A 15,085-nucleotide genomic window follows, 5' to 3' on the forward strand; every position below is an offset into this window, starting at 1 on the left:
GGCTAATCAAGGTCTTTCATGCCTCTAAATTTGTTTCAGAGGGCGATATTTCAGCAGGGGTGCTCTCTCTTCCAGCTGTAATTCTCAATCACCCACCCAGTCGGTCATGGTATGGGGCTCTATGGGGATTTCTCTCCCTGCCCTTCCCTGTACCTCTCCCCTGCCTGGCCTTTGTCCTCTGGTTTCAGCGAGCAGACGCTGAGATTGAGCCTGATCAATGCTGCTTCCTGTCTGTCCCTGACCTCCCCCTTAGACACAGGTTAATGGGAAAGACATGTGGCCACAAGCACCATGCAGCACCCTGACCCAAACAAGCCCTGCTGCCTGCTCCCTCCCTGCTCTGACATAAAATGCCTATCTTTGCTTTCATGTCATGATGTAACAGGGCCAATCAGGCACAGGCACAACATAAAGTCTACCTAAATCTACCCCTCTCTGTTTTCCCAGAGATCAAAGCAGTTTGAAAGCTGAAAGCTGAGCGGGCTAATGTTTAAATTAGGATGTCAGAGTCACAGCATACCATTATACTGTGGACATACTGTATATCACTGAGACAAGTGCGACTGGGCTTCACAAAAGGTACCAAGTGTTGTGTATTAATATACAGTGTAAGATTTAAAGCTGTTTCATATTATATCTCTGCTGTCTTTTCCCTTAGTGGACTGTGAGTTCATGTACCCTGACTCAATTACAAGCTCCTATGTGAAGGTTAGCCAGTCCCTTCTAGCCTCCCAGCAGACTGTGTCTCCTCTAGGGATCCCTTTTTGTCCCAACACTGTCACTGGTAGTTAACGGAAGATCAGGTTTCATTCAGCCACTCATTAAAAAACATTTATCAATGAAGCATTTGCACATGATAGAATTATCAAGCTTCCAGTAAATTCTGCTAATATAGTCGAAAGCACTGGGTCCCTGACAAGTCGTTCACCATCTATTAGCCAGCTATCGCTAGAAGCTAATGGGCCGCTCAATCTAGTGGTAACACTGTCAAGACTAATGCCACAGCCATCCAATAGCCATTCTCCATACTATACTGTACATGTAATTTATAAAATTCCCATTATGTTATCTACTTCTGTTATGTACCAATGCAATGCTATAGGGAACGTTTATCAATCATATTTTAAAAGCAAAGCTACTCGTTCAGTTGGAATGAGCCAAAAGCCTTGCCATTATGGGGGTCTATTATGAGTTACTTCAACCAGGCAATAAATTCAACAATATACGATATTTTAAAAAACGGTTATGATCCACTCTTTTTTGTGTGAATATTTTGCGGATCTCACATTACAGATCCCTGTCTACATACCTTGGAGACCCACTGTTGGGTGAACTCTTGTTGCCTCCGTTAACTCTATGCCTTCAGAGCTGTGTTGAGAGAGAGCGATGAAGCTGCCAGTGACATGCTTCTGGCCTTGATCTGTCACCACAACGTCAGGCTGCTCGTAACCGCATGGCGATGTGTGTCGGCATTATGCTACCAGGCTGTCAGCTTGGACAGGGACCAGTTAGATGAGGATGTTTGTTATTGAATGGCCTACTAACTGATGGCCAGGTCAGCTGCTTGTGTTAGGGTTGTGAGGGAGTTATTTTCTTCACTCATTCTTTGACTTTATCTTATTTAGACCCACAAGTATAAAAGTCTATGCATTTTTGGTAAGAGACGTTCCTTTCAAATGTTGGTCATGAAACTAGTACTGTGTTTGCTCTGCCTTACAGTATCTTATCTACAGGTCAAGGAGAAAGTTGTGTGTAAACAGAGTGTCTGCAATTATTGTAGTTCTAGAAGAGAGTGTCCATAAAACGTGCAGGTGAAAGTAGTTATGAGAGGCAGGCAGGGCAGACTGATAGGAGTCTCTCCCCTCACCAGCCTTTCAAGCACAGACAAGCGACAAGGTAGAAGCCATTGGTGTGAATCTAAGCTCTCCTTTTTCTTCCTTTGTTCCCCCCCATTGCATTTCGAGCAACACACAAAAGATGGGGGTATCAAGATGTCTAAAAATCACTAGATACTCATAAAAAGTGACGTGAAAAGGTCAAGAGGGGTCCATTGTCCTATTCTCCTTCCTACCTGGCAGAGTTTGGCTATGATAAGATTGATATGGCTCACATAAGACACAGATAAGTCACAGACAATAATAGTTGAAGCAAATATTAATGATTTTCCTTATCCTCCATTTGTTTCCTACTGTAAAACTCTAATATCTGTAGCAGAGATCTACAGATGATCATATTCAACGAATTCATTTAAAACGGGTGACCTAAGTTGAGATAAAAGTAAAAACTGTATGCTTAATACCAGAGTAATTCTACATAAAGAGTTTACTGCCGGGGATCACTTGGAATGATTTCGATCTACCAACTAAATTCTTGTTCCCATGATAATCTTTCAAGGTGTTGAAAGTAAGTGATGCTGACTATGTCCCCTCCTTCCTTAACCATTCAGAGAGGCAGAGGCAGACACACACACACACACACACACACACACACACACACACACACACACACACACACACAGGCCTTTGCTTGGACCCGGTCCCCAGCCCTCTGAGGGGGTCAGCTCAGATCAAAGGTGCTGGTCACAGCCATTAGGCCCAGCAGTGAAGACCCAACATGAAAAGCTTGTATTTTGAAAAGGAGGGCAGAGAAAAAAAACAGGGCCCTCTCCATTTAAAAGGCAAGCTAACTGTGAAATAATTGAAAAGGTATGTCAATCAAGAGCAGGCGCCCAGCGGGAGCGCCCAGATTCCCAGGCTCTCTCCTGGTCGAGCACCGGGCCATGGAGGGCTGCTGAAGGGGGCAACCCAAGAAATTAAAGACCCAAAAAGAAGGTCTTTCACTCGACTCTGCTCCTTCCTTATCCCCTGCTTTTTAATTGTGGTGGGAGGGAAAGTCCCGACCCCCACCCCCCTCCTCCCTCCAAATCCAACACAAAGCTGAGTCATTAATAAGATCTCCCCTCCACCTCTCAGGTAAGTAACAAAGACTTATTGGGGGACGGAGAGGCAAATTGGAGTCGACATAGTTTTATGACCTCCCCCCTTCTTATTACCAGCACCTACACCCTGTACCCACTCCCTCCTCCTCCCATAGCATGAGTCTGACAAAAGGAAACCCGTGAGAGTGTCTCTCGCTTCCCTTACTGCATTTTTTTTTTTTACGGCAGAAAAGGCTGAATGATCTGACGATTGGCTCACTTCCACAAAAGGGGGAAAGAATGGAAAGAGAAAAAGTAAAAAAAAGACTGGGAAAATGCTTCTTCTATGCTTTAAAAAAAATGGTCAGTCCACACTTGACTAGTCCTGTATAGGGTAGGACTTGCCAGTAATAACAGCTTCGGATTATTGACAGCTCTGGCCAAAACATGTCAAAGGTTAGCAGATTCTGCCAAGGGCAAGAAGTAAGCAAAAAGTACCTTCCTAATCAATATTAACAGCATAATTACAAATAGCTTCCTTTTCTTTAATAATTTCTTATTTTATTGCATGTCCACATGCAACAATTGGTTAATATTGCATTGAAAAAAGCAGAAACACTCATTGCATAATATGACACACATATTCTCATACATTACATGTGGGTCTACTGTAATGTGAGTACTCATGGTCATTAGCTTCATAAGTACAAATTAGGTCAATAAAGCCACACATTTGAGTAAGTCAGAAGTCTTAGGTGGAGTTGTTGCAGCTAGCCCAATATTAGTGACCTTGGGAATGTAACGTGTGTTTAGAAAAGGTGGTTAAAACTAGCTCTGCCGCCAGCTTTGAACACAATGACCTGACTTTTCAAAGGTGACTAAGAGTTACAGTATGGATCTAAGTGACCTTTATGGATGTCTGGTCAAGTGTCCAGAGACCAAGCACTTTCTCTACGCAATGTCAAATCCCCATCTCATGTCCTTAGATGTTGGTTCTGCTGGCAGCTACACTGCCATGTACGGATGAAATAACAGGCAATGAGACGAAAGGGAATGGTGAAACCGATTTGAGCATGGGTGTCGATGGAAGTCTTTTTCTCTCTGATATCGAAACAACCGCAAAACTATTCTCACGTGAGATATCCACGTGCCTGCATTTGATACTTCAGGGAAAAAGTCATTTTAACCACTCCGTGCCTTCAGTACATACTGTAGTCTACATATCAGAGTGAGGAATATGTTAGCACCTACTGTGCCTGGAGCTCAGAGCAGCAAATGATGGCAATTAGAGGCAGCAGTACTTTCAGGCACCAGCGGTTTTCATTGGACTGGACAAGTCCCCATAAACCCACGATGAGCTCCAATCACAAGCCGGCCTGGGCCTATTAGTTTATGAGTCGCTTGCACGCTCCCTGCCACCAAAACGCCCAGTGTTTGTAAACACAGCTCGTAAAGGGGACGTTGCCATCAAAGTGCTAACGTGCCCTTAAAGGCTCTAGGCTGGCCTCACCACTGCAGCTGTGTGAAAAATGGGTCTCCATGTCCACACACATGTCAGAGAAGAAAGACTCAACAGGCCCTGTATTTATTTACCCTCTCTGTCTCTCTCTGTGTGTGTCTGATGTGAATGACTTAACCTGGTAAGCATGGATAATGGTGTTAGCAGCTGGGAGTCTGTGTATTGCTCCATGCTGACAGGAAAGACAGGAAGAAAGGAGATGCTAACACTGTCTTTGGCTATCTTATTTAGTGAGGGGTTGGTTTCACAACGTCACTTAAAGGGATAGTTCACCCAAATTACATATCGTTTTCCCTACCCTTTAAGCAGTCTATTGACAAGGTATGACAGCAATCCATGCTTTGGTTTAGTTTCCCTAGCACTGTTTCCATATGTTAACATTTTAGCATTTGTGGTACAAATCCCATTCAAGCCATGGGACCGATATTAACATTTTTAGCGCATCATGTTCAAATCATCTATACACTGCCTTCAGAAAGTATTCACACCTCTTGACTTTTTCCACAATTTGTTCCGTTAAAGACTGAATGTAAAATGTATAACATTTATATTTTTTTGTCACTGGCCTACACACAATACCCCATAATGTCAAAGTGGAATTCGTCTTGCAAAGAATGGCAACTATTGGAAGTTGGGGGGGGGGGGGGAAGCAGACATTGAATATCCCTTTGAACATGGTGAAGTTATTAATTACACTTTGGATGGTGTATCAATAAACCTAGTCACTACAAAGAGACAGGCGTCCTTCCTAATCCAGTTGTCGGAAAGGAAGGAAACCGCTCAGGGATTTCACCATGAAACCAATTCTGACTATAAAACAGTTACAGAGTTTAATGGCTGTGATAGGAGAAAACTGAGGATGGATCAACAACATTGTAGTTACTCCACAATACTAACATAAATGACAGAGTGAGAAGAAGGAAGCCTGGGGAGAATAAAAATGTTCCAAAACATGCATCCTGTTTGCAGCAAGGCACTAAAGAAATACTGCAAAAAATGTGTCAAAGCAATTCACTTTTTGTCCTAAATACAAAGTGTTATGTTTGGCGAAAATCCGATACAACACATTACTGAGTACCACTGTCCATATTTTCAAGCATATTGCTGGCTGCATCATGTTATGGGTATGTTTGTAACCAGTAAGGACTGGGGAGTCTTACAGGATAAATAAGAAACGGAATGGAGCTAAGCACAGGTAAAATCCGAGAGGAAAATCTTGTTCAACCTGATTTCCACCAGACACTGGAAAGCAGGTTGGGTTCACCTTTCAGCAGAACATCAACCTAAAACACAAGGCCAAATCTACAGTGGAGTTGCTTACCAAGAAGACAGTGAATGTTCCTGAGTGGCTGAGTTACAGTTTTGACATAAATTTACTTCGAAATCTATGGCAAGACTTGAAAATGCTTGTTTAGCAATGATCAACAACCAACTTGGCAGAGATTTAATATTTCTTTTAAGAATAACAGGCAACTATTATACAATCCAGGTGTGCAAAGCTCTTAGAGACTTAACCAGAAAGACACAGCTTTAATCGCTGCCAAAGGTAATTCTAATATGTGAGTACTTATGTAAATGAGATATTTCTGTATTTCATTTTCAATATTTGTAAAAATGTATAAAACCATTTTTTCACTTTGTCATTATGGGGTATTGTGTGTAGATGGGTGAATTCAGGCTGTAATACAACAAAATGTGGAATAAGTCAAGGGCTATGAATACTTTTTGAAGGCACCGTAAGTAACTTTGTTGAGCTTCGCAATCAATAGCGGGGGCTCTATTTTAACAAACCTCACAATGGTAAATTCAGCGCAGGTGGTGGCACTAAAGGTTCAGGGGTGTGTCGGAAATATTTTTGCTATTTTCATTATCACACTTATCCGGCACTTGCTGGCTTTGGCGCAAAAGGGCTGTATTTTGATGAATAAACAAGTTGTGGGTGTGTTGAGGCTTGGCCCGTCACTAGCCAATCAGAACGTGCTCCACGGCGAAATATGTGGCTGTTTCAAGTTGTGTATTTATGGTCTTTTATGTATTGCCTTGGAATCAACTCCAATTGCAATGTTAGTCCGCTATAGTTAATTAAATAGCTTACAGAAATTAAATAACAAAATATAGACTTATCTTTGCTAAATATGTTAAATTAAATCCATTTACAGTCCACATTGTTCTAATTAATTGCATGGCTTCAATAGCATTCACAGGGGCTAGGCCAACGATAAATTGCATTATGGCTGAGCAGGGACATGCCAAACATTGTCAATAAGCAAGATTAAAATCACTATTGATAAGGCCTAAAAAGAGAATGAATAATTCTAATCAAATTCTAAACAGTGCACGTCAGAGCAAAAACCAAGCCATGAGGTTGAAGGAATTGTCCGTAGAGCTCAGAGACAGGATTGTGTCGAGGCACAGATCTGGGGAAGGGTAACAAAATATGTTTGCAGCATTGAATGTCCCCAAGAACACAGTGGCCTCCATCATTCTTAAAAGGAAGAAGGATCAAACCACCAAGACTCTTCCTAGAGCTGTCTGCCTGGCCAATCTGAGCAATCGGGGGAGAAGGGCTTTGGTCATGGTGATAACCAAGAACCCGATGGACACTCTGACAAAGCTCTAGAGTTCCTCTGTGGAGATGGGAGAACCTTCCAGAAGGACAACCATCTCTGCAGCACTCCACCAATCATCCTCAGTAAAAGGCACATGACAGCCCGCTTGGAGTTTGCCAAAAGGCACATAAAGACTCTCAGACCATGAGAAACAAGACCCTCTGGTCTGATGAAACCAAGATTGAACTCTTTGGCCTGAATGCCAAGCGTCACGTCCAGAGTAAACCTGGCACCATCCCTACGGTGAAGCATGGTGGTGGCAGCATAATGCTGTGGGGATGTTTTTTAGCGGCAGGGACTGGGAGACTAGTCAGGATCGAGGCAAAGATAAACGGAGCAAAGTACAGACAGATCCTTCGTGACAAGTCTCTGAATGTCTTTGAGTGGCCTAGCCAGATCCCGGACTTGAACCCGATCGAACATCTCTGGAGAGACCTAAAAATAGCTGTGCAGTAATGCTCCCCATCGAACCTGACAAAGCTTGAGAGGATCTGCAGAGAAGAATGGGAGAAACTCCCCAAATACAGGTGTGCCAAGTTTGTAGCATCATACGCAAGAAGACTCAAGGCTGTATTCACTGCAACAGGTGCTTCAACAAAGTACTGAGTAAAGGGTATGTAATTTACTATGTAAATGTAATATTTCAGTTTTTTATTTTGAATAAATTAGCAAACATTTCTAAAAACCTGTTTTTGCTTTGTCATTATGAGGTATTGTGTGTAGATTGCTGATGGAAAAACACAATTTAAGATTTTTTTTAATAAAGCTGTAACTTAACAAAATGTGGAAAAAATCAAGGGGTCTGAATAATTTACGAAGGCACTGTATAATATTAAACCAACGCAGACTATGGAGGGTTTTACGCACATCCAAAATTGTCACGTTAACTGGATAAAGATCCAATATAAAAAGAAACGGAGAATGTCCATTATACCGTTGTACTGCTCCCAAATAGGCCTATGTTTTCTGAACATAATCGGAACCATTTTACAGATCCGATCGCATTCACACATCTTCAGAAGTTGCATTGCAAGCGCAGATGTTGTCACCAAAAAATCAGGAAGGTGAATCATTCTAATAAGTTTGGATGTAATAAAATTAAATGGAAAACAAGCCATTTTTATAGGTTACAGATGTCTCTAAATACGAGTTTCAACGGTATTCACAGAGGTTCTCATCTCTCGTTTCATGATGGGCATGGGCACGTAGCCTACATCATGGAGGGGGTTTTACGCACGTTCAAAAAAGGGACCTGCATGGCTAAAATAATGTGGGCCTGCCTACAATGCATAGATAAAAAATAAATGTCAGTGTTATGTATGGTACGACGTGCTGTTCGTCGTACTCTAAGTTGTTATGGTTAACGACAGTGTGCTGCTTGACGGATGAATGAGTTGTTAGGATGAGTGGCACATGTCATTAAACGAGAGAGTGATGTGCAATGTGAAACTGTGCGGATGTGTGTTCTTTGACAGCTTTCTTTTTACTCCTCTCAAACTTGATATTTTAATAAAGCTTTGGTGATAAAGATCTATTTCCAAGCGGTCTCAGGAGCCAAATCCTTTATCGACAGTCTTGACTACTTCACGATTGCATTGGGCATATTAAAAAAAAGAGCCTTCATTGAAGCTATGCTTGGTTTTTAATCAAATAAAACGAAATGGGAAAAAACATTAGTGTCTAAATACGAAGTGTACAGGCACCAAAAGCACATTAGGCTACTCTTGTTCCATGCGCATACGGGCAGTGTGCGTCACGGCTGAATAGGTTGCGTTTCCATTGTCAAAATCCATGCCATAACTTACTGCGTTACCGCAAAAACAGCTTTTGGTTGCAAACTGAAAACTAACATGTGTTTGACGCCTGAGCGGTCTTAACGCCAGCCAAAAAATAGATGCCTGGAGGTGCGTAAAGATGGCGGCCCCAATGCGCTTACCGCTGTATTGTAAATTGTTCTTTGTTACTATTTTTTTGTATGGTCATTAGCAGGGTATACAGGACCCCAACATTAGCTTCAAGACGCTGGCATTTTGAAAAACTGAAAAAGTACTGTAGATTGTACTGATTTATTGGCACATGTCGCGCACCGTAGTAAAAACAGTGAGTGGATAGTGCTAAAACAATGACATCTGAATTCTGTCATCTTCATGCACGTTCGCCATTATAGATACTGTACTTTTGATTTGGACATGATGCACGAAAAATGCTAATATTGGTACAAATCCTTAAATGCTTAACATAAGCATGTGAAAACAGTGACAGGGAAACTAAACCAAAGCATAAATTTCTGTCATACCTTGTCCATAGACTGCTTACAGGGTAAGGAACCCAATGTGTAATTTTGTAATGTGGTTCGACTATCCCAATAAGTGGGATGATAAGGATTTCCCCTGAATAAGAATTTCCGCTGTCCCTAAGACCTTTCTGCTATGATCTATCCAGATACAGGCAGGTGGAACCTGAAAATCCAGTACAGCAGTGTGAATTCTGATCTGAGACTGATTATTTAATCCCCAAACATATTAAATCAACCGTTGCTGCCAAGTACACATTTTTCCTAATTTCTATCCAAACAAAGTCTGGATTTACATAAATAAATGGGGGAAAGATGGCAGTGGCGGGAGAGTAGCACCTGCTCAGGACCCTGGGGAGGGCGTTTATTTTTCATCGCTGGATGGGTTTAACCAGGAACCCTGCTCGGAAACTCACTCGCTGCCCCCTTCAGCACATGTTTTTCTGCATGAGCAATGCTGCACCTCTGGTCTGGGCGCTTTGCGAGTTTACGGCTCCTGCTTCATTTCATACTGGCATGGGGTCCACATCTCCTTCAGCACCTTGATGTGTTACAGTGTTTACAGGCCCTGTCCAAAGGCAACAGGCCATTTATTGGCCTTGTTTCCTTTTTCAGCAACATCCAGAGGTGCCCATAGGAGGAGAAAAAACCCATCATGTTTCTCAACATGTTTTTTTCCTCTAAACTGGGTTTCCGTGGCTGGTGGTGTCTGTTGGGAGGGATGTGTGTTCAGATCAGATAGCAGGCCACATCAGGGTACCTTTGAAGGTGAGACTGTCCAAATAAAGCCAGCAGGAGTTATCCAAGGGAAATGCATATCCAGCAATTAGGTTCTATTCAGGCCCCCACGGTAAGGCCCTTAGGTCATTTCCAAAATATTTTTGTCTATCGTCATGACAATGGCTAAGGGCCTTTTGTGTAGACTAAAACCAGATTAAGACCAAGCTACATGGGACTTGTTTGCAATCAGTGCCCAGAGGAAACAATTAGCCTGCAGCACTGCCAGGTCTTTCATGGTAAAAGTGGGTAAGAGGTTGGTGTAAGTGGCCATCAGACGCTGCTTTGTGTCTCCCTGGTAAACAACACCGGGTATCATCTGGGTGGAGTGTCAGTGTCAGGTCTGGGATGATGGCACTCCTTCCCTGTGCAGGCTGGGACCCAGCCCATAATGCCCTTTGTGCTGTATGCTGCAGTCAGTCTACTGAGATGGTGTATACTGAGTGTACAAAACATTAGGAACACCTGCTCTTTCCATGACATAGACTGACCAGGGGAATCCAGGTGAAAGCTGTGATCCCTTATTGATGTCGCTTCTTAAATCCACTTCAATCAGTGTAGATGAAAGGGAGGAGACAGGTCAAAGAAGAATTGTTAAGCCTTGAGACAATTGAGACATGGATTGTGTATGTGTGCCATTCAGAGGGTGAATGGGCAAGACAAAAGATTGAAGTGCCTTTGAACGAGGTATGGTAGTAGGCATACCGGTTTGAGTGTGTTAAGAACTGCGATGCTGCTGGGTTTTTCATGCTCAACAGTTTCTGTATCAGCCAACTTGACACAACTATGGGAAGCATCGAAGTCAACATGGGCAAGCATCCCTGTGGAACTCTTTCGACACCTTGCAGAGTCCATGTCCCGACAAATCTTCTGAAGGCAGAAGGGGGTGCAACTCAATATTAGGAAGTTGTTCTTAATGTTTTGTATACTCAGTGTAGATACATCAGGCCATGGTCGGATGCACACCAGTGAGCTCGGGAAATGGTTTCTGAATGGCAAATAATTTTTTTTAAACTTAAAAACAATGTCTTAAGAGTAAATAGATTTTTTCCTCTTGAATATTGTTTTTGATATGCGTTTGAAATGGCGGATTTTAATCATATCGCTGTATTTCTGTATGCAGCTTATTTTCAAATGTATTTATTTCTCTGCAGTCTAGTCATTCTCAGGGAGCCAATCGTTGAGGAACTGCATCGTAGATGATGTCTCTTCACAAAGGGAATCGTTTAAATGGACCATTGTGCATATTTTTCTCTCGTCTTGGGAAAGAAATCCTCCCCAGAGCATATGGCCGTCTGGTTTCCTAATCGGTAATGAAACTCCCCTGTTCAAACAGTCTCCTGTTCCTTCTTTTTCAGGTCTAATGGAAATCCGATCTGTCAGTGTGGGAGTCGTCGCCATCAAATCGGTCAGCACCGGGCTGTACTTAGCAATGTCCAAAAAAGGCACACTCTTTGGATCGGTAGGTACACCTTGCAACATTGTTTCACAAGACAATCTGGGGGGCCAGGTCCTAGCTAGGGGACCCTGATGGTTCCTACAAACATGGATCATTCCAGTCAAGTGAGTCTTCGAGGTATCCACTGGGAAAATCCACAGCAGGCCAGAGTTGCAGTATCAATCATGGCTATACACCTGGGCCAAGCCTGATGATAGCTACAGGTGATGCTCACATGCATGACTTGAAGAGAGGCTTGTTCCACTGTCAAAATAGATGGCCAAGAAAAGGAAGCTGAACTGAGATGACAAAATAGGCAGATGTGAAGGTCTAGAGTGCCGTCTGCCCGCAGTTGTGCTCACACACAGCCAGCTCTCTCTTTCTTCCTTTCCCTCCCTCTCTTTCTCTCTCTGTTATGTAATGAGGCTGCCTATGCCGTGGTGTCTAAGGGCGCTATTCAATCTGTATCGCAGAAGTTCAGCATTACAGTGTGATTGAAATTTAAAGACAATGTTTCCGCGTCAGCGGAGACTGCATTCCCGGTAAATGATGCATATATCGTCTCAATCAGAAATTACCTTTACATTTTTATTGCGCAATCTGTAACATTTCAGTGATACAGACTGAATAGAGCACTAAGTGTTTTACAGCACCGAGAGAGAGAGAGAGAGAGAGAAATCTGGAGCTGGCAATCCGTCAGTACTGTGAAGCTGTGATGAGACAAGTTTGCAGACAGTTATTTCACCCTGCCACCAGTGTAAATAGGACATAGATCAACTCAATCAGCCTACCAAAGCCTCTCCATTCACTTCCCACTGGATCCTCCCTAAATGATCATTAAGCAGAAGAATCATGCTAGGCTGATGCTATCTCTATAAGGGCCCTGTGATCTCGGACTGATAGAGGCCTGTAGAGGGGATTTCTCTAGAATCCGTTGTCACGGTCACATCTTTAAGGTCATACTCACTTACAGATAAGAAGCTCAACCACCCAAGGCAAAGTGGAGAGGGCTTTGTCGGCTAGGCTGTGCATGTATAATGACACAAATCACTGCTTCTGTTTTTAGCCTCAGAAGTAGATAAAGGAAGAAAAAACCAACATGAAAAAGCATGAATCTGATTGTTTGTTATGCTTTTTCATGTTGGTTTTTCAGTAACATCCAACTATTTTCTTGACCATGGTCCAACCATAAGAATCACCTAATTATATATATTTTTGCCATTCACTGTGATTGGCCATTCACTTTGAACACACAACAAAAGGCTCCATAACAACACAGCAACATATGGAACATTTGAGTGCAATAACAGACGTAGAGCTTTGTCCCTAGCTCAGAGGTATGTCCATGCTGCTGCTGTTAGTTAGTCCTTCTAGTCATAATAAACACCCCTCTCTCTCTCTCTCAGGTGAAGTACAACCCTAACTGTAAGTTCAAGGAGCGCATCGAGGAGAACGGCTACAACACGTACGCCTCCCTGCGCTGGAAACACGGCGGCAGGCAGATGTTTGTGTCTCTGAACGGTAGGGGGAAGCCCCGGCGAGGTCACAAAGCCCGGAGGAGACACCCCTCCACCCACTTCCTCCCCATGCTGCCCTCATAGCTGGACAACAGGGCTCTGCTCTGCTTTGCAACCAGCCCACCACAGTCCCAGTCCCTCCTACTAGTGTTGTTGTTATCAAGTTAACTAATGATGATATTATTATTATTATATACATCCTCTCTCCCATATATGTACATTTGTTGGGGTTTTATACACAATTTTGTTTGTCGAGATCGCAGTGGGGGCATAATACAGTACGTTTAAGTTATTTCTTTTTTAGTGTAAGGTCCAGAAGTAAAGCTGCTACTATTGTGTAAATACAGCATGTCTATTATTATTATGATTGGTTATCAAGCTGAGGGATGATATTGATGACGCTCTTCTGTGTTAAGGGGTAATTTTGACACCACCGTCTTCTGCAAAAGTGTGTAATTGAAACATATCCCCCCTTTAAAGGGTACGAGAATTGTCTATATATTGCCTCCCACCCATCCCATCATTTCTGTGACACTACAGGAGACAATGCTTTTCCTTGAGTGACCTTACAATATGCTATTAAAGCAAATAACTGGTGAGAGAAACCTGACAAACAGTGAACAGATTTGAACATTGATTTAGGTTGTCAAATATGTTCATCTGAGCAAGTAACTAAAGCATTTGAGAGAGGACTCTCGTAAGATACTGAAAGGCCTTTACAATAAAAGGACTCTTGCACTTGACTGGACTTCAGAGGGGACAGAATTCCTTGTTGACGAAAACATTTGGACTGAACGTTGATACCCATGGATGTATGCTATAAGACAAAAACATAAACTGACGACATCTGGCTATGGGTTATTTTGGGTTTCTGAAATGAGTGTGAGCTCTGCAGAAGTCCCACTGGGCAAAAACTGGTTGAATCAACGTTGTTTCCACATCATTTCAACAGAATAATTCAGTGTGATGACGTTGAATCAACGTGAAAACTGATTGGATTTTCCACCTAAATGTTTACCTAAATTCAATGACATGGTGACTCAACCAAATGTAAATCCAAACTAGATGTAGAAATTACATCTGTGCCCGGTGGGGTGTGCTTTAGCCTCCTTCTCTCATTCAATAATCCTACACCACTAGCTCAGGGGTCAATCTTTGAAAGTGGGACTCATGACATTGTCTCTGATATGTTAGTTCCAGAGTTCAGTAGTTAAATGCATACGGTACTCCGTTTGAAACACGTTGAGCATTTGAGGCTGTATGTACACTTCTTCACAGTGCTAAGACTACCCATTCATTTCTAACGTATGGTAACTGGTTATTGCATTATCTTGTCAGGTCTTGTTAACATTTTCAAAAACCTGTTGCAAATAGAACTTTTAATATATTTAAGCCTTTTTGTACCGTATAACATTTGAAGTTGATGTTATTGCCTCCATTTTGTGTCTAGTCTGAAAATCCTAACTGTAATCCATTCCATATTTTAGTCTATACTGTATGTTACTGTAATATGGCACCTCGCAATCATCATCTACTGAGCGGTCAGCAATGACAGTATCTACCAGAACACCCGTTTCAACTATCAGTCAGCTATTAAGCAGACAATATTGGTCTGTCAATTGAATACTGTCATCATAACAACATAAGCGAGTGCCTTGATTCATGTTCAGCCTGGTGAACTTCAATAAAATGCACATAAATGACACAATTTTCAAGGAGTCACTTATAGTAACACATCTCCATCAGAGTTACATCATCTGCATTATCATCATAACAACATGAACATTCAATGCTGTAGTGGACCTCCCCTGACTTGTAAAATACTTGTGCTGATGAGCTCTTCAACGGGCTATCATGGGTCTTTAATCACAATGAAGGCCTGGTAGCATGGGAGGCCATTGAATCTTTTCACCCTGCAGATTGGAAAGATGGGGATGAATGGCCTCTATTGGGGGGAGAAAGGCTAACCTTTCAGACTGTCAATGTGACATTTCTTTGAAGGGAAACATGTCTAG

At 42.4% G+C, this 15,085-nt stretch overlaps 1 protein-coding gene across 1 annotated transcript in view; it reads left to right on the forward strand.

Moving 5' to 3' along the window:
- Positions 1–14,778, forward strand: part of LOC129810890 (fibroblast growth factor 10-like) — a 47,806-nt gene extending 33,028 nt beyond the window's left edge. Inside the window, exons 2-3 of the mRNA XM_055861859.1 lie at positions 11,474–11,577; positions 12,960–14,778. Coding sequence (XP_055717834.1) covers positions 11,474–11,577; positions 12,960–13,154 — 299 coding nt within the window. The 3' untranslated portion in view covers positions 13,155–14,778. The remainder of the gene's footprint in view (positions 1–11,473; positions 11,578–12,959) is intronic.
- The last annotated feature ends 307 nt before the right edge of the window (positions 14,779–15,085 follow it).

The sequence above is a fragment of the Salvelinus fontinalis genome, chromosome 14, assembly GCF_029448725.1.
Source record: "Salvelinus fontinalis isolate EN_2023a chromosome 14, ASM2944872v1, whole genome shotgun sequence".
Taxonomy (NCBI): Eukaryota; Metazoa; Chordata; class Actinopteri; order Salmoniformes; family Salmonidae; genus Salvelinus; species Salvelinus fontinalis.